General features: G+C 39.5%; 1 protein-coding gene across 3 annotated transcripts in view; it reads left to right on the top strand.

The window, feature by feature from the left end:
* The window catches only part of ITSN1 (intersectin 1), a 206838-nt gene that overhangs the window by 74427 nt on the left and 113306 nt on the right, over positions 1-19105 (top strand). For all 3 annotated transcript variants that reach the window (XM_077765491.1, XM_077765490.1, XM_077765489.1), the window contains exons 6-11: positions 2737-2916; positions 4718-4814; positions 7837-7937; positions 13786-13849; positions 16524-16661; positions 18428-18543. In XM_077765491.1, coding sequence (XP_077621617.1) covers positions 2737-2916; positions 4718-4814; positions 7837-7937; positions 13786-13849; positions 16524-16661; positions 18428-18543 — 696 coding nt within the window. The remainder of the gene's footprint in view (positions 1-2736; positions 2917-4717; positions 4815-7836; positions 7938-13785; positions 13850-16523; positions 16662-18427; positions 18544-19105) is intronic.

Below are 19105 nucleotides of genomic sequence, written 5' to 3'. Positions count from 1 at the left end.
GGAGGGAGAACTCCATGTTTGATTTGCTTCTGAGAGATTGAGTAGTAGGACAAAAAAATGATTGGGTTTTACAAGACGGATTTGTATATGACCTTGAAAAGCAGTTTCGTTAGAGTGGTGGAGACTTAAGCCTGGTCAGAGACTTGGAAAAGGGAGAGTTCTACCATAAAGGAGAGAGGAAGCTGAAGGCTGGTATGTTTAGGATGAGAAGCGCTCCTGCACTTTCAGAGAAGTGAGGGAAAACCCAGTAGTTGAAGAGAGATGGGAAAATTTCAGGAATTAAAAGTTAGCAGAGTTCAGAGAAATGGTATCTAAAACACAGCCTCCAGTAGATGTATTTCTTTAGAAATATTTAGAAACTACTCATTCAGAAAAGGTAGTCAACTGAGAAAAGGATGGTAGTCTTTGTAGTGGCTATTTAAAAGCGGGCCGAACAAGGCTTCCTTATGGAACAAGTCCGTATCCTGAGGAGAAATGACTCAAAATTGAGCAGGGCAGCGACACAGACACGAAAGAATGAGAAGGTCCAGACCAAGGTGGGGGTGGAGGACAGTGACTGGAAATCCCAGGAAGCGAGGCTCACGTAAAAATGAGCCACAGGCAGTATCAGGCAAGATCAAATCCCACACAAAGTTATTATTAGGAAAAGGAGAATAAAGAGCTGCATAACAGCCCTGTGGACAATGAGAGCACCCCAGGGGAACCTACAATTTTGAAACAAGCTGAAAAATACTAAGAAAATGACACAAGTCATGAAAGAACAACACAATCTGAATTTTAAAGCCTCAGAAATAAGGCGACAGAACTCAGAAAAGAATGAGAAATAAAAAGAAAAGTCGTTTCAGAACTGGCGACAAACCAGAAGCAGCACAAGAGATGCTATCAGAAGAGAAACAAGGTGGAAAGAGGAAGATTTCAAACATAAAGAGGAAAGGAACAAGAGACAAAAAGGATTTGAGAAAAAGTGACCGATAATGAAGGCAAAGGAAATTGAATATATGGTAGCTGGGAGTCCCCAAAGAAGGAAACCGAAGCAAGGAAAGAGAACGAATGATAAAGACTACTTGCTGGAAATAAAAGATTTGACACTTTATTTGAAAGAATATGTCATATGCTTGAGATGTCAACCTGGAGAAACCAATGCAAAAGATAAATTCTACGAAAACAAAAAATTATTTGGGTATACAGAAAAAGAAAGCACATGACTTACAAAGGGAAGAAAATTGGAACATCTTCAGACTTTTCGATAGCAGTGCTTGATGCCAGAAGTAAGTGGAGTAACATATTTAGGATTATCGAGGAAAGATAAAGCCAAGAATTTTGCATCCAGAAAAACCATGCCATCAAATTTTCCAACTCTCCAGACACTAACTTATTTTCTTATAATTAATTCTGAGGGTAACTACTGGATGTAGCATCAGATTCCAAGGGTTGAAGGGCCCAGTCGCGCAAGGCTGCCCTCACTTCACACTTGAGTCACAAGCACTCAGTCCCCAGAGTACCCAGACTTCTGTCCGACTTGACTACAAGTCGGACAGAGGCTCCCACACACACCCTTCTTCCCCTTTCTAAATTTGCTAGAACAGCTCACAAAACTCAGACATTTGCTTAGGTTTACCAGTTTGTTATAAAGTATATGACAAGATACATACAGATGAACAGGCAGATGAAGGGGTGTATAAGGGCGAGGCCCAGAAGGGTCCTGCGTGTAAGCGCTTCCGTCCTGATGGAGTTGGGGTGTGCCACCCTTCCAACATGTGGATGTGTTTACCAGCGTGGAAGCTCTCCAAAGATTTCATTACATTGGTGTGATTGATTACATCCTTGGCCATTGATTCACTCAATCTCCAGCCCCTCTGCCCTCCCCTGAGGTCTTTGTGGACGTGGGGAGGGGTGGGATGGGACCGAAAGTTGCAACCTCTAACTGTGCTTTGGTCTTTCCTATGATCAGCTCCCATCCTGTAGCGATTCCGGGCCTCCCCAGCCACCAGTCCCCTTATTCAAATACAAAAAGACACTCCTATCCTTACAGAGATTCCAGGGGTTTTAGAAGCTCTTATGTCAGGAACCAGGGACCAAGCCCAAATACTGTGTAACAAAAGATGTTCCTATCAGTCAGGAAATCACAAGGGTTTTAGGAGCTCTGCCAGGAACCAGGGACAGAGACCAGATAGATATTTCTTTTTATGGCACAATATCACAAGTTCAGACAGAGAAACAAAAAAGAAATTTTTTTTCTTATCATTTCTTCATTCTTTGGTTAGAATACTCTAATAGCCAAAGAGAAACTCCCCCATGAAATGCCTGGTTACTCTGAGGTTGAATATATAAAAAGGCAGGATGAATGTTTGATTTCTTTTCCTCCTTTATTTATACTAGTTGTCACAATAAATTGATTACCTTTGGTGACCAATTAGGATTTTGTTCAGTATCATTATGAATTCATAAATTTATTTCATGCCGTTGCAGTTAGTATTCTTACCGGTCCTCAACTTTGGCCAGTAGGTCCCTTTTCAAGCTGGTCTTGTGCCCTTACGATGTGATCCTTGACATAATTTTTGGTGCTCTCCGAAATGATTGTGAGCTTACATATTTGTTTTTTTCTGAATTTCTGTTTTAAATGCAAGTATGTTATGGCTGGAAAGTGAGTTTCTCCTTTAAACAGTCCTGGATTAATGACCATCGAATGTTGAAAGGTGATTCCGTGTGACCTTTGTTGGGATTTCTCCTTCCTAGGAATAGGAGGTCTCGCCAGCATGCCACCACTTACAGCTGTTGCTCCAGTGCCAATGGGATCCATTCCAGTCGTCGGAATGTCTCCACCTCTAGTATCTTCTGTTCCTACAGCAGCAGTGCCTCCCCTGGCTAATGGGGCCCCCCCTGTTATACAGCCTCTGCCTGCATTTGCTCATCCTGGTACGTGACCTGCTGAATCCACACACTGACTTTTTACGACTTGTGTTTTACTCTTCGTTCTTGCTAAATCTTGTCTTCACTTTCTGATTGTATTTGATTGGCACTTTATTCCAGAGGAAGATACCTTCCTTTTTTAAATTTAATACCTCATTTTTTTCCCGACCCACTGAATAGGATGTGCTAGGCTAGAGAGAAGTAAAGGAGAATGAAATTATGGCGCTCTGGTACCATTATGGACAAAGGTGAACTGAACAGCTAAAACCAAGAGCATAATTTCCTTTCAAGGGCTTGACAGGAGCGACTCCAGGTTGATCAGTAGTTGAAGAGTTTCCCTTCCCATGTGTCAGTTACTACTTTTCTTCAGCTGCTATGAATTGCTAATAAATGAGCCATTCCCTTAGAATGTGGGGAGAAAAAAAGAGCACAGCATATTTCTGTTTTTTGAGGAGGCGGAGTGACTCAGGAGGAAGAGGGAAGGAAGTTGATTAAATGGCTAAATATATTGAAGACAGAGTAATACCTGCTTGCTTCATTGATGGAAAGGACTAAAAAGTTCCTGGTGTAATTAGTTTCCTTTTGAGACTTTATTAGAAGGCTTTTTCCCTTTAGTGAAAAGAAAGCATAAACCGTAGATGTGGTCTGCAAGTCTTAATGAATTCTTATCCAGTGAGTAAAGTATTTTTTTAAAAAAGTACTTTGGATATGTCTGTGTAATTCAGTAGTGATGATGGCCTGGATTTTAGCCATGGGTAATGATTATATTTGAATCACGATTTCTCTGCCCAGTTCCCTGGATTTATTCTATCTGTCAAGATCTGTCTGTAAGCTATAGCCAAAGGCTCTAAATGTACCACTTTTTAAAATTAATTAATTAATTAATCAATCTAAGATGTTCTTGTCCCATGTAGTTCATCTTTTATACAAGGCCATGGCTATAGATGTGATGGCAGCTGAGAAAGTTGTTGCAGTTACTTTTCTAATAGCATCTGTGAATCCATGTGCTCTGTCTTGCTTTCTTTAGGAGGTAATAGCAAATGTTGCAAGACATTAGGCAAGGAGGAGGGGAATGTGGCTGAGACTCAGAGTGTTTTCCTGGCTCCCGGCTGACCAGCCCAAATGGGAATCCGTCTGACACAAGGGCTGACCCTCCCTAGCATCCCGTGTTAATCTGGCCAGGACTGGAAGCCTGGGACCTTTTGATTCTTTCATCTGGAACTAATACTCCTCCTCCTTTAGCGCAGTTTAAAAAAAGCCATCCTGTGCATTTAAGCTGTTGCTTCTGTAACTATTGGAACAGATCCTATAAGATGTGATACAGGAGAGCCTGGGTGGCTCAGTCGGTTAAGCAGCCGACTGTCGGTTTTGGCGTGGGTCATGATTTCACAGTTCATGGGTTCAAGCCCTGTGTTGGGCTCAGTGCTGACAGTGAGGAGCCTGGCTGTCTCTTTCCTCTCTCTCTACCCCTCCCCCGCTTGTCTGTGCTCTCCCTCCTCTCTCTCTCTCAAAATAAATAAATAAACTTTAAAAAAAAGATGTGATATAAAACTTTTAACAAAGAGTTATGGGTTGCAAACATTACTATTTAGTAAGGTGATTTTCATTCGGAATGAGTAAATCTAGAAAAGTTTTCGGCAAGGGGCAGGGAGTGAGGAGGGAATAACTTTTTTTTGAGTCTAGGGTAGTAAGGGAGGAATAATTTCGGCCTCAGATTTGGTGAGTATGTATTTTAATTTTCACCAATAGGAAAATGTTTCTTTCCTTTGTAGGATTAAAATTATTCAACATTTATTTATTTTTACAGCAGCCACATTGCCAAAGAGCTCTTCCTTCAGTAGATCTGGTCCAGGGTCACAATTAAACACTAAATTACAGAAGGCACAGTCATTTGATGTGGCTAGGTAAGTGTACTTGTTTCTAAATGAGCATTGAATTAAAGCCATTATCTGGTTAACCTCTAAAACTGAAAATAAATTAGCTATGTTCTTTATTATCTTTTATTTTTGTAGGATGCCAATAATTAGTTCTGGATAATGTTGCCAGGTTTTATCACTTACATGTTGTAGAAATGACAAATAAAGAACATGACATTTCCTTAAAAAGCTTTGGGTGTGGTTTTTTTAATAACAAAAACAAATAGCTATTGGTTTTACTAAGGTTTAAAAATAATAAAATAGAATTCCAGGTAGGAGGGGGAAATTAACTCTTGTATTAATCCTTTAAATATTTATAAAAAATTTTATATGAAGATTAGAGCCGCAGTTGGCCTTATCTTTTATTCTATCTCAGATAATCTCATGGAATCTATGGGAATTTGTTACTAAAACCTTATTTAAAACCACCTTTAATGAAATGAATTCCTCAAATTAGTGGATACTTATTATTAAATATGTAGCCCAGTTTTGGCAAAGCGTACATGGCCTTACTGCTTATATTTTGACCAATCTTGGTTTCAAATTATCTTCCATATTTTTATTTCCTTTCACCCCTAATTTTTGCTTGCATACTGCTACACTAAGATAAAAGAATTAAGTCTTTGTGCTCAGGACTTTTCCAACAAAAAGCGGGTGTATATGAAGGTGATTCCATCTTGTTCGATCCTCATTAGAAATCTTTCTTAAGTGAATCAAGTCATTTTCCTGCTTTCAGAGAAGAACATGTTGAATACTATTGAACAATTTTTAAATTTTTATAAAATAATTTAAAGGAAACCCATAAGCTGAAAAGCAGTGAGCCAGATGCTAATTTATGCACATGAGTTCATTGAATGCTCACCTTCTCTATCCTTTCTTCTGTGTTATAGATGAGAAGGAAACTCAGAGACATTAGTAATTTGCCCAAGATAACATATAACTCCTGAAATGACAGAGCCAGGAGTTGAACTGAGTTCTTTCTGGTTTTAAGGCATGAGTTCTTACCTGAAAGGTTGCTGTGAAAACTTCAGTTAATGGTGGTATACAGGTATTTGTATTCCACTTGTTAAGGTTTTACTCCTAAGAGTCAGGAACATCTGAGCATCTACTTGCCAGATACTTTGTTAATCCCGTTCAGCACCCCTCACCACCTGTAGTGGATACCAGCTCAGAATTGTGAATGAGGAAATAAACCCAAAGAGGTGATCATCCTTATGCATGGTTTACATTTTACCACAAGGTAGAGCTGAGATTTAAACTCAGATATCCAACACTGAATTCCCTATTTCCTAGTCTATCTCATACACCATGCTAAAGTTTGGAGTTTTCTGTGGTTCTACACAAGGGATTTTGAAATCTGCCTTAAAATTGATGTGTGACTGGGGTGCCTGGGTGGTTCATTTGGTTAAGCATCCAACTCTTGATTTCGACTCAGGTCATGATCTCACGGTTTGTGGGTTCAAGCCCCACATCGGGCTCTGCCCAGATCGTGCAGAGTCTGGTTGTGCTTTTTTTTCTCTCTCTCTCAAAATAAATAAACTTAAAAAAAAAAAATCAAGACATTGATTGTGCCATAAGAATGAACAACTAATCAGTATTAGCTCATTAATGCTATTAAGGCAGCTAGTTGGGGGTGCAGATTGGTAGTCATCTTTTTAGTAATTTCAGCTTCCAGCAGATACTTAGAATGTGGTATCTCATTTTTAGTTACCTGTTAATGAGTTTTCAGTCCCTTTAAATTTTCAGGGAAGTCTCGGCAGAAAACTATGACTTGATAAGTGTAATCTGGGGCCGCTTCTGTGCACAACACCCTGGGGTGCAGGAGAAAGATAATTAACTTCTGACAAATAGGCAAGAGTTGGAATCAGCACGTTATTAGTTAGTTTAAAATGAGAGGGCTGTTGCAGAAATACTCACAGCAGAATCGATCGTGGTAAGTATTTTTTATTAAGACATTTATAATCATTGAAAACCTGAATGTAACGAGGTACCTTTCAAGTGCTTGGGAGCTATTTCTTACGCTTTATGAAGTATATATTGTAAGTATAAGTGCATAGGTTACACATGTAAATGATGACTAAGAGGCTCAATTTATGACTAAAATTTTGCTTTTACATATGAGGAATAGATACTTTTGTTGAAATGAAAGGAAATTGCAAATGGGCATTAGTTGTAATCTGTTCTAGAAGTGAAATGCCATTTTTACTGAGAGTTTAGCCACGATGTTAAAATTGCACTATTTAGACACCAGGCTCTTAACAAGCCATAGGTACCAATGTGATACTGAGGCGGGAACGACTCTGACTACCTCTCACTCAGGAGGTGTAGACCTTGTTGACTCCTGGCAGGGGTTTCCTTGGGTCAGGCTTGCTGCACATTTGCAGTGAAAGGTCAGCACTGGATCGCACTCAAAGAAAGTAAGGCCCCTTCCAAAGCTCCACTGATTTGCCATGACCCTGGAAGTGTTCTGTTCTCTCTGGGCCAACTCTCCATTTGTGGGAATTTAAACTTCCCAGAATGAAATTATTTCCCTTCATTAAGAACTACATCCTGTCTTTTGCTAAATAGAAAGTTACACACATTAAAGTTACACACCTTTAAAGACAGCTACCTGTTTCCTATAAGCATTGCTTTTTAAGCTGCAAGAGAACTGTTCTAGAAGTTTGGAAAAGTCTGGACATTATTGTATCACTTTAGTTCCAAAGAGATCTTTCCGTACTTTTGTAGAGCCTTCAAGTTACTAAATAGTATGTATAACTTGGAACAGCCACTTAGTCTGTTGTGTTTACTCTTGATTCTGGAGAAATAATGAGCATGTCTGTTTTGAGAGAAATGTTTATAACCTTAAAACATGGAAATACTCATTACAGAAAATTCAGAAGTAATGATTAGTAACCGAATAAAATATGAATGCTGGTTTTCTTGGGCAGTTCGTAGTTTACTGGTGTTAAAGGAGGTAAATATGTTCTTCACTGTTCATCATTTTTCCCTCCTCCCTCTTCCCCCACAGTGCCCCTCCTGCGGCAGAATGGGCTGTCCCTCAGTCATCCAGACTGAAATACAGGCAGTTATTCAATAGTCATGACAAAACTATGAGTGGACACTTAACAGGTATTTGCAAATGAAAATTAATTTCGTGAAATATGATTTTTATTCCAAATCCAAACCGCTTCCAGATGTTGGGCCAAAGATATTTTCCAAATGCCTTTCTCTGTTTGCTTTTTTCTAAACAAGGTTTTTCATTGTCCTTCTTATCTTGGGTCCTCATCTACTGATAATGCCACAGTGACTTTATTCTCCAGTGCCTAAGCCTTTGACGCCGTTGCTTCTTGGTAAATGGAACAGAGAACAAGGATCCTTCTGCAAGTGGATCCCACTAGTAATGTAAATCCAAGCACTCGCCCAGAAGCACTGCTATAAACCAAAACTGGTTCAGGTTCTGAAGTTCAGCTCTGTAGATGAACTTGAAACTGTCTGCTCAGAGTCAGCACTTAAGGCAGTATGCAGGGTAGAAGCGACTGGCTGGGGAGTTTGGAACCTGGCTCAGCCACTAACTAGCTGGAGGTCACTTTTCCCATTTAGATCTCATCTCTTGTACAAGGGGCCAGAGTTAAGTCATATGAACTCAGTGGGTTAAAAACAAGAGAGACTCTGTTACTTACTTCAGAAGGGTAGAAGGGATTTTAGGATACTCTCCAGAAACCTTTCTACAGGCTACAGGCTCCAAGCTGTCAGCACAGAGCCTGACGTGGGGCTCGAACCCACGGACCGTGAGATTATGACCTGAGTTGAAGTTGGAAGCTTAACCAACGGAGCCACCCAGGCGCCCCTCCAGAAACGTTTCTAATGAGAGTTAAACACTTAAAATTGATTAGAGAATTATAAAGAAAATTGTCATTTTAGTAAAGGAAAATAGAAACCTCTGATTCGAACATTTCTGAGCAAGAAAATGTGACTGCCCTCACATACAGAAGGAAGGCAAGAGTTTTCCTGAAAAAGAGATGCACTGGTATGTAACACAAAATATTTTAAAGTTCTGATTCTGACTGTCTTACTATATTACAATTGCAATTTTTACTTTGAAAAGAAATAATTCATCTGTTAAAAAATATCAGGGTTGAGTGAGACTTGGAAGGGTCTGATCTAATCCTGAACCTTATCCCTAATAAAGCATCTCAGTGGTCTTCTCAAATAAGAATATATTGATAGCTGGGGGAGGCAAATTGTAATTATACACAACTTCTCTCAATGCCACGCTCACTCTCTGCTAAAACAGTACCTGTCATTTTTATACATGGCATGATTAAACAGTACAACTTATCCAGGCACTGAGGGAACATTCAGTAGTTCTAGTTTTAAGTATAATTCAGTGTAGTCTGTTCCACACCAGTGCTCCAAACAGCCAGAATGACATTGTCCTTGAATCTGAAAACTATTCTTTACCGCATTGTGGCTGTTTGCTGTAAATTAGTTAAGTAGTATTCAGATGTGACATTGATGCAGAAATTCTCTTTCTTGGGAGGATTTGTATTTTACGACTAAAGTGCAGTGTCTTTATCCCGGAGATAACCCAGCCACTCGAATATTTAGAACTTTTAATATCTGAGACAAATAGTAAAATTTGAAATATACGAGAAAAAGCAGATTTTTGCTAATGTTTACCTGCACACTCACTACTGTTTTGTCCTGGCAAGAATTTAAGGTGGGAATTTTATCTTCAAGCTAGATCTTTGTATAGTCATGTAAAATAGAATGATTTATTACAGTAAATTTAAAAATAAGAAGTAAAGGAAATTTGTTTTCCCTTTACGAGGAACCAATATAGGTTGTGTTTTAGGCCAAATAAAACTGTTGATGGAAGCAGAGCAGGTTTGTTGCAATGAATGAAATACAAAGATGATTGTCATGGTCACAGCTATGAAAATAAAGGAATCCTGAACCCCAAAGCAGTTGCTCATTCAGCTTAAGGAAAAGAGGACTATCAAGAAAGTTGAGAAGAGGTCCCAGATCATAGAGGCCCAAATGAAATACATAATTTAATAATCTTAATCTCATGTTTTTCTTCTCTAATGGTTTTATTTTGTGTGTCGGGGGGTTCTTGTTTTGAAGAAGCTAAAAAGCAGTTTGACAACTGGTACGTAATTAGAATTTTTAAATCTAATGCAGTAGTTCTCAGCCTTGAAGTTGTGACATCCTGGTCTTATGAACACCAGGTAAAGTATAGGATTTGTGGAAAATTTATGTTTTAATATTAATTAGAGTACAATATAGGTCATCCTTATACTGTCACTTCCATGCAATTGCATTCACCTGTGTTTTAGAGTGGAGTGGAATTGTACTTAGCATTCCCAGGAATTGCGCATAACCTGTAGCTTAGCACATCTCTGCTGTAGCCTGTGGCAAATGTCCGTTGTTACTATACTGTTGGTGGTTAGAGAGATTGCTGATTGCTGCTGTGTTTTATTTTTACATACTTCTTTTGGATGCTATCAATTTCTGGCTACATCTCTAAGCATTTGTTGTGGGCATAAGAATGCCATTGCTTGGTCCCAAGCAGAAGAAAGTGAGGCTCCCTGAGCTTATGATAGGAACTTGTCCACTGTGGGAAGTGAGCTAACCCAGCCATGGTACAGATTACCCCCCTGGGCTGATTTAGCTGATACGCCTGCTTAGGTGGGCACCCCCTTGGTCCTTCACAACTAGATTGTGTGCTCTTGCACACCCTTAAAAGAGAGAATCTTTTAAAATAGAGAGGGCCTGTTCTCTAATCAAGGTTATATAAGTAGCTGTAGAATTCTGATAGCCTCATGTTATCAATGCTAGCCTTCTCCTTAAGGAGGAATTTTATTATCTTGCATTCTGAACCAATGACTATGTTATTTGGTTATTCATATATTAATCACAAAAGCTAAAGTCATAGTCATTGTTTGAGATACATTAATTTGATTTAATTATCAGGGGCACCTGGGTGGCTCAGTCGGTTAAACTTCATTTCATTATCTCTGTCCTTTGCATGCATGCTTTCCTGTGCATGTAGGGTTTAGGAACTTGGGATTTCTGTTTATCCACATAATGTTTCCATATAAGCCAGTACTCCAAAACTTACCTTTTTATGGAGCGGGCTTCCACAGGATAGATCTCTGTACTCAGAGTTCAATTTTATGCTGTTCTGTTATGATAAGAGGCCATCTTAGGTGTTGGTGGTCTATTTTGATGCTTCATAACCTTGTCTTGGGACATAAAGAGTCAAGTATTATAATCGCAAAAGACAATTGTGGCCATCTAGTGTGATATTTAACAAACTTTTTCTATAAAGAGCAAAATCATACACATATTAGGCTTGCATTTTAGACTGCCACAACTATTCAACTTGCCATTGTACTACAAAAGTAGTCATATGCCATGCTTAAATGAATGGGCATGGCAGTGTTTCAATAAAACTTTATTTACAAAAACAGATGGTGCACGATATATGGCCTCTGGGCTGTGGTTTACCAATACCGTGTTTTTAGATCATTTCCCTCACTTCATAGAGGAAGGAACGTACTCTTAGAGAGTGAAGATACTTTTGTTAAGGTCATATGTCATAAGGGACTAGGAAGAGTCAGGACTGGAATCCAAATCTCCTGATATCCTTCCAAGTCCAGGACTGGTTCTTTTTCTTTATTATTACAGGTTTTTAAAAGATATAATTTATTTTCAAGTTGGCCAACATACAGTGTATACCGTGTGCTCTTGGTTTTGGGGGTAGATTCCCATGATTCATCACTTACATACAACACCCAGTGTTCATCCCACCAAGTGCCCTCCTCAATGCCTATCACCCATTTTCTCCTCTCCCCTGCCCCACCTCCATCAAGCCTCAGTGTTGGGAGTAGGTGAAATCATAACTTACTTTTATATAGTTCTGAAGTGGAGAGAACTGTTATAAGCATAAATTAAAGCATTCACTAAAGTTTTGCTAATATAATGTTCCAGCATGCTAAGTACAATATTAAAGACCAAACAAAATGATCAGTGTACTTTCCTCATATACCACAGAACTTTTTAGAGCTTTCACTTTAATTCAGTAAAGACTGCTTCTTACATTGTATTCTTAGATGGTCCCAGTACATGTGTACACACATATACACACACAAGTACACACACACACACTCATCCAAAAGGAATGTGTACATCTGTTTTGCCAAAACTTAGAAAGCTCACTATTCTAAAAACAAGTAAAAAAAAAAAAAAAAAAGCCCCAAACTGAAAACTACCTGAATGCCCATCAACAGAATGATACATAGATTATTACACATTCACAGAATGATACACCACATAGCAGTTAGGGTTAATGTTCTGCAGCTACACACAATATGTTGAGCAAAATAGGCCAGATTTAACAAGGACACACTGTGCTGTTAGAAGTTAGGCTTTGCTTGGTCGAGGGGATGATTAGAAGGCAGCTGGAGAGGACTTCTGGGGTGCTATTTCATAATCGGGGTATGATTTATTTGACCATTTTGAATTTGGAAAATTGAGCTGTACACATGTGCACGTGTAAAAATACATATGTATATGTTCATGTGTGCTTTTCTGCCCATATTCTGTATGTGAATGTTGTCTATAATATTACCTACCATCAATTAAGCACTTTTTACGTGAGCACTATACTAAGTTCCATGTAATGGTTCCTTATTTGATGGAGCACAGACTCGTAAATCTGGAAAGGACCTCTGAAATGAGAAAACTTGGTCCCTGGGACACCTGGGTGGCTCAGTTGGTTAGGCATCTGACTCAGGTTCAAATCATGACCTCACAGTTCGTGAGTTCGAGCCCACTGGGCTCTCTCCTGTCAGCACAGTGATCCTGTGTCTCCCTCTCTCTCTGCTCCTACCTCCCTTCTCAAAAATAAATAAATAAACATTAAGACAGAAAGAGAGAGAAAGAAAAGAAAGAAAGAAAAAAACCTCGGTCCAATTAGTGAGGAAACTGCCTGCCTGCCCCAAGTCAGATGGCAAGTTCTCGGGCACTTTGTATGATGACACATTGGGGTGATTCTCAGGTCCCTAACTGCTATTGCTTGCTGTGTAAAAACACATCCACTTTTGTGGTTTGATCAGGTGCCATTTGAAAAATGAAATAGCTAAAAACAAAAATCTATACACAGCAATCTTGCCAACATGATGGTTGTAATTCCGTGGTCCATTGGTCATCCTGGGACCACACCTTGCGAGTCAGCAATGGGTAGAAGACATATTTGTCTCTCTGTCCCTAACACTGGTTTATTTCAACACTCAGAATTTTCCACTGTAGATTTCTTCTGATATCTAAGGCTAGTTTCATGCCAGAGGTGAAGATATTTATAAGTATTTTAAGAAATGAGAGCTGATTTTGAGAGCAGAGTTGGAATTCCAGGAATTCTTTATTGCTCCTGTCAGAAATGGTTGTGATATTAGCCTTGAGCAAGTCCTTTTTTTTTTTTAAGTCTCTGTAATGAAATGGTTACTAGAGTTGTTTTCTCTAAGTTCCTTTTCCCCTCTAAGATTCTCTGAATCTTCTCTAAACGTGTCCGATCATAGTCATGGTGGGAGACGCAGGCGGTGGCAGAAGATGCTGAATTTAGAGGCATTAAGTTTTGTAAATAAAATCCTGATGCAAATAGAGATGGTACTCTGGACAAAAGAGCAGGTTATATTTTGAAACTAATCTTTTACATACTCTTTTTTCATTAAGCATTGATTTCACAAGAATCTATTGAGTATGTTCCAGATGCTGTGCTGTGCTTTGTGTTTTTTCCCCTTTTCATTGAGACTTCATTTCCTTTTGAAAAAGCCCCTTGGGTAATAGCAAATATTGTTCAAAGCGCTGTGATTGCATGAGATTGCATAGTGCTTAAGTGCGTAGCAGCACTGGTCTTCCTGGGCAGTGAAGATTTGCTGATTCATCTTTATATTTTTTCCTGGTTTCTGTTTAGGTCCCCAAGCAAGAACTATTCTTATGCAATCAAGTTTACCACAGGCTCAGCTGGCTTCAATTTGGTAAGGAATGAAAAGTTCCTTGGCTTGTATAAAGTGGCTTACATTGGTATGGCTTAATGGGTCTGCAGATAAATACCATTCTTTATAGGTGGGGAAACAGAAATTGTCCTTAATTTTCCATTCAGCTGTGATGATTACCTCTCTTTTTCCCCTTTCTGATTTTGAAAAATACAAAAGCAGAGAGATTAATGAGTGCTCAAGAACTCCTAACACAGTTTAAGTAAGTCTCAGCTTGTGACTAATCTGGTTCTCCCCTTCTCCTTCCTGGTTATTTTAAGCCTGATCTCAATGATTGTATCATTTTCATCTGCAGATATTTCAGCTTGTATCTCCAAAAGAGATAGGGATGTTTTTAAGAGGACTGTAATACCAGTGGTCCAATCAAAAAGTTTTAATATTAATTCTTAGTAAGTTAATCAGATAGTGTACAAATTCCTTAGATTGGCTCGTGACTTTTTGTAGTTGACTGGTTCAAATCAGATGTAAATAAATCTATATTTTTTGCCTCAACTGGTTGACACATCTTTAAATGTTCTCTAACTTCCCCTTGTCCTCCACCCTCACCCCCCAAAAGAAAAACTCAGATTGTTTGTCCTATAGTTTCCCCCATCTAACTTTTGATGGTTGCATCCTTGTGTTAATTTATTCTTGTGAATAGATTGGTTGTTGGATCTAGAGCAAGGTTTCTCCACTTCAACACTATTGTCCATTTGGGCTCCATAATTTTTTGTTGTGGGGGGCTGTCCTGTGTATTGTAGGTTGCTTAGTTGCCTCTCTGGTTTCTACCTACTAGATGCCAGTAACATGACCCCCACCTCCAGGTATGACAAAGATGTCTCTATATATTGACTAATGTCCCTGGGATACAAAATCATCCCACTCATGAGAACCACTCATCAAATTCAAGTTTGATTTTTATTTATTAATTATTATTATTATTTTTTTTTTGGCACAAGACTGCATGAGAGATATTACGGTGTACTTCTACCAGTATCGGGGGGAGCACATAAATGTCTCTGGCTATTTTGTAATGAATTTTAATAGCTTTTGGTTGCTTTAATAGTTTACATGCGAGTTCATGGTTTTGCTGTGGGGCCCATTGATGGGGTTGCTTCATAAGTGGTCACGCTCTAGTGCCAGTCCCTTCCATCTATCCTGGTTCCTTCTGCTTTGTATTAAAGGATCTTCCTTTTGCAATAGAATAATAATAGGCCAGTTAATAAGCACAATAGACCAGTTAATGTGACACATCCAGATCTCTTTAAGTCTGTCTGGGTCTGTGCCAGTATCCGAGGGCCCTCTGAAATACAGACTTGAGATCTAACATCGATGGAGGTTGACTGGCAGTTCATTAGGTATGCTCGTGACAGTGGAGTATCTTGAAATACCTAAGTTTGTTCTCACTTATAACCTGCCCTCTCTGAAAAAAATACTTGAGACTTAATGCTGCTAGAATGTTGTTATTTTCCCTTTCTGTACAATAAAAAGATATTTTAATTAAATGTTTACAGCCATTATTTAGGCAAGGAAGGGGGGGGAGGGAAGAACTTCACCTGCCTTCTAACTGAATTGACCTGGGAGTGGCTGGTGATGGGCCATGAGAAGGAGAGGATGAGAAAGAGTTGGCAGGAGTCCAGCATCTGGAAAATGCAAAGCTAGAGGGACAGAAAAGAGATCAGTGGCTGCCGGGGGTGTGGGCAAGGCAAGAGATGACTAAGAGACCTGGGGGAATTTGGGATGGTGATGGTATTGTTCTCCGTATTGTGATAGGCAACTGACTGAATTCAGTTTCACTACTGAATCTGTCAAAACTTGCAGAACTGTACTCTAGAAAGGGCAGATGTCACAGTGTATGCCACCTGAGGAAGTTTTAGTCCTGAGAGGAGTTTCTTGATTTATGGCGTCAGCAGAGCCGGTTTCCCAGTGCAGTCTCCGCCCTGTTCGCATTCTGGTGAACAGCTTTGCTGTCTTGCATCCTCCTTTGGTGTCCAGAAGTTGTGACGTAAAATCACATTCTTGGACTTGCTGGAAAAATCTGTTTACTCTCATTAACTACTAGGACATGTCGATCATGAGGAACAGTGGCCACTGGTCTTGAGATTAAGGAGCAGCAAACACCTTGACTCTATGGCAGAAGGCCATGAGGATCCACCCTTGTGGGTCTAGATCAGCCGTTGGCCAACTAACCTGATTGGGTGGAACCTGGCCTGCACCTGTTTTTGTAAGGTTTTATGCCCGTTTATGTATGTATCGTCCACGGCCGCTTCCCTGCTGAAAGGGCAGAATTCAGTGTGATAGAGACCACGTCTTGCAAAGCCTAAATGTTTACTATCTGACCCGATAGTTTGCCGAGCATAGTGTTTAAAGACACATAGAATGTGGGTATGATGCGTTTTAAATGGGCTGGCAGGGATTGAGAAGAGCATAATTATAATCCTAGTTAACACTTGCTGGATGCTGAATGCCATCCCAACTGTATGGATTGTCTCATTTTTATCTTTCCAACAGTACTATGAAATAGGTACTATTTTTACAAACCGACGAGGCATAGATAGACTCAACTGGCCTAGAGTCAGAATAAGGAAACAGAACATTTCTATCACTCATGAATCATATGCATTTTCATGCACGCATTTTCACGAAGCTAGGAAATGATTAACTTTTTGTTGCATAGGAATCTTTCTGACATTGATCAAGATGGAAAACTCACAGCGGAAGAATTTATCCTGGCTATGCACCTGATTGATGTAGCGATGTCTGGCCAGCCACTGCCACCTGTCCTGCCTCCAGAGTACATTCCACCTTCTTTTAGGTAAGGGACACTTGGCTCTCATAAGATTAACTGTGTGTTTGATATGTGAATTTCAAACTGGGCGTTGTTGGCTGTGTATCTTTTACTTATTTCTGGTAAGTAAATGAAATATCCATGAAGTAAAAGATATCTGGAGCCCCTGTTAATCTTGGATATGTTCTTTTCTTTAAAGAATTTATAGTATATTAGTAAAATATTAAAAGATGGATGATTTTTGTACCGATCTGTATAATCAAAGCTCAGCAAAAGTGTTAGCAGTTAAAGTAAAACTAAAACAACCTGTACATAGAAAACAAGGCAGGGAGGGATGGGTGGCTCAGTCAGTTAAGCATCCAACTCTTGATTTGGGCTCAGGTCATCATCGCATGGTTGTGGAATCAAGCCCCACATCAGGTTCCATGCCGAGCATGGAGCCAGATTGGGCTGCTCTCCTTCCCTCTCTCTCTGCCCCGCCGCCCCCCCCCCGCCCCCAGAAAAAAATAAGAGAAAAGAAGGCCAGGAGATTCTGGCTGTGAATTCTACACATTGGAAAGTTAACAGAATACTGGCAATGTAGAAATTATGGTCAGGAAGCTAATTAAAGAAAATTATCCTGGTCCAAAACACAGTTTCAATGGCGTTATCAAGAGACTAGACCGAGGTCCAGTTGGGAGAGACCTGCAGTGACTGGTATCATGTCCCTACACACACCACACGCACCTCCCCTCCCAGACAATGACGTCTTTAGGCTTTAACTTAAAAGACAAATACAAAATCTTACAAGCACAAAGAACAAAACACACACACACACACACACACACACACGAATTTCTGGGAAAGACTAGGGGAAGGAATCTCCGTAAAAGGAAGGGGAACAGCGCCATTGCTGTGAGCGCATACATGGAGTGAGCGGAGAAAACTAGCTGTAGGAAGAAATGGTAGCTGGGCGGTTTGTCAGCTCTGATGGTTGCAAAAATCACTACCAGAGACATGAGACTGGAAGCTGATTTAAAAAAAAATTTTTTTTTGTTAAAGGTAGATTGGTATAAAAGAGCAAAATTCATGGTTTAAGGTGAAACTAATCAGTCAACTAAGTGATTTGCTTTAGGGACTATAAAGTGTAGACATTTCCAGCGTTTATTATGAAATAAAATGGAAAGAAAGACTTTGTAAGGGGAAAAGAGAGACTTCCATTCAGCTGAGCTGCTAATCTCTCTTGAAGGATTTAATGTTCCATAAAAGGATAACGGTACCAACAGTGAACACTCGATTGTGACCCAGGCACCATTCTAGATACTTGAGGATTGTTCACTAATTCAGTCCTTCACAATTGCCCTGATTTGGGTGATGATTCTAAATATCTGAGTAAGCTTGGCACTCAGCATCTGGTAGCATTCGTACACTCATTTTTATTTTTAAAAAAAATGTTTTTAAAGCTTATTTTTAAGACAGAGAGAGAGGGAGACACAGAATCTGAAACAGGCTCCAGGCTCTGAGCTGTGAGCACAGAACCCGATGTGGGGCTCGAACCCCCAAATTGCGATATCATGACCTGAGCCGAAGTCGGATGCTTAACCGACTAAGCCACCCAGGCGCCCCCATACACTCGTTTTTAAAAATCCCTTTGTAAATAAGGAGGACCAAATCTTTATCTTTTCCTCACTATAAATGAAATTTGCTCCATGATGTGGCATAATCTTTAAAAACTCTTTTCTGTAGTTTGCTCAGCTCTACCTAGACAGCTTTATGTACATCCATTTTTTTTCTCTTTTTTTCCACAATTGCAGACGAGTTCGATCTGGCAGTGGTGTATCTGTCATCAGCTCAACGGCAGTAGATCAGAGGTTACCAGAGGAACCGGTTTTAGAAGATGAACAGCAACAGCTAGAGAAGAAATTACCTGGTAAGGCAGTCTTTATGTTTGAGTTACATCATATTAGAGGTTTTCTACCTCTCAGGCAAAGATGGAGGTAAAAATAAATGTAGCTTCTGACACTCTTGCTGTATTCCTTTAACTGACCATAGAAAGGAGACACTTTGGATACATTTTGGATTTGAATATATGTGGAGAAATAAGAATATGATGTACTTGACTAATGCACCCTTGTTCTAACTTTTAAATTGAAATCTGATTATTTACCACTAAACAAAAATTTTATAAATGTTATTTATAAAACACTCAAAATTGGTAAACATTTACTGTGCTTCTTTAGTACCACCAGTGCAGAAATGGAATGTGAAATTGCCTATTGGTATTTTCTCACACTGTTCTAAGAGAATTGGAAACTCCTTAATAACAGGAAGCTGATTTAAATTTTTAAAAGTCTTCATTGGAGTACCTGGGAGGCTTAGTCAGGTGAGCGTCCAGCTCTTGATTTCGGCTCAAGTCATGATCCCAGGGTCGTGGGATTGAGCCTGTGTCAGGCTCTGTGCTAAGCATGGAGCTTGCTTAAGATTCTCTCTCT

This window comes from Crocuta crocuta, unplaced genomic scaffold (genome assembly GCF_008692635.1).
Source record: "Crocuta crocuta isolate KB4526 unplaced genomic scaffold, BGI_CrCroc_1.0 scaffold84, whole genome shotgun sequence".
NCBI classification, from domain to species: domain Eukaryota; kingdom Metazoa; phylum Chordata; class Mammalia; order Carnivora; family Hyaenidae; genus Crocuta; species Crocuta crocuta.
The sequence above is the reverse complement of the archived record's forward strand: the minus strand, read 5'-3'. Positions and strand labels throughout refer to the sequence as shown.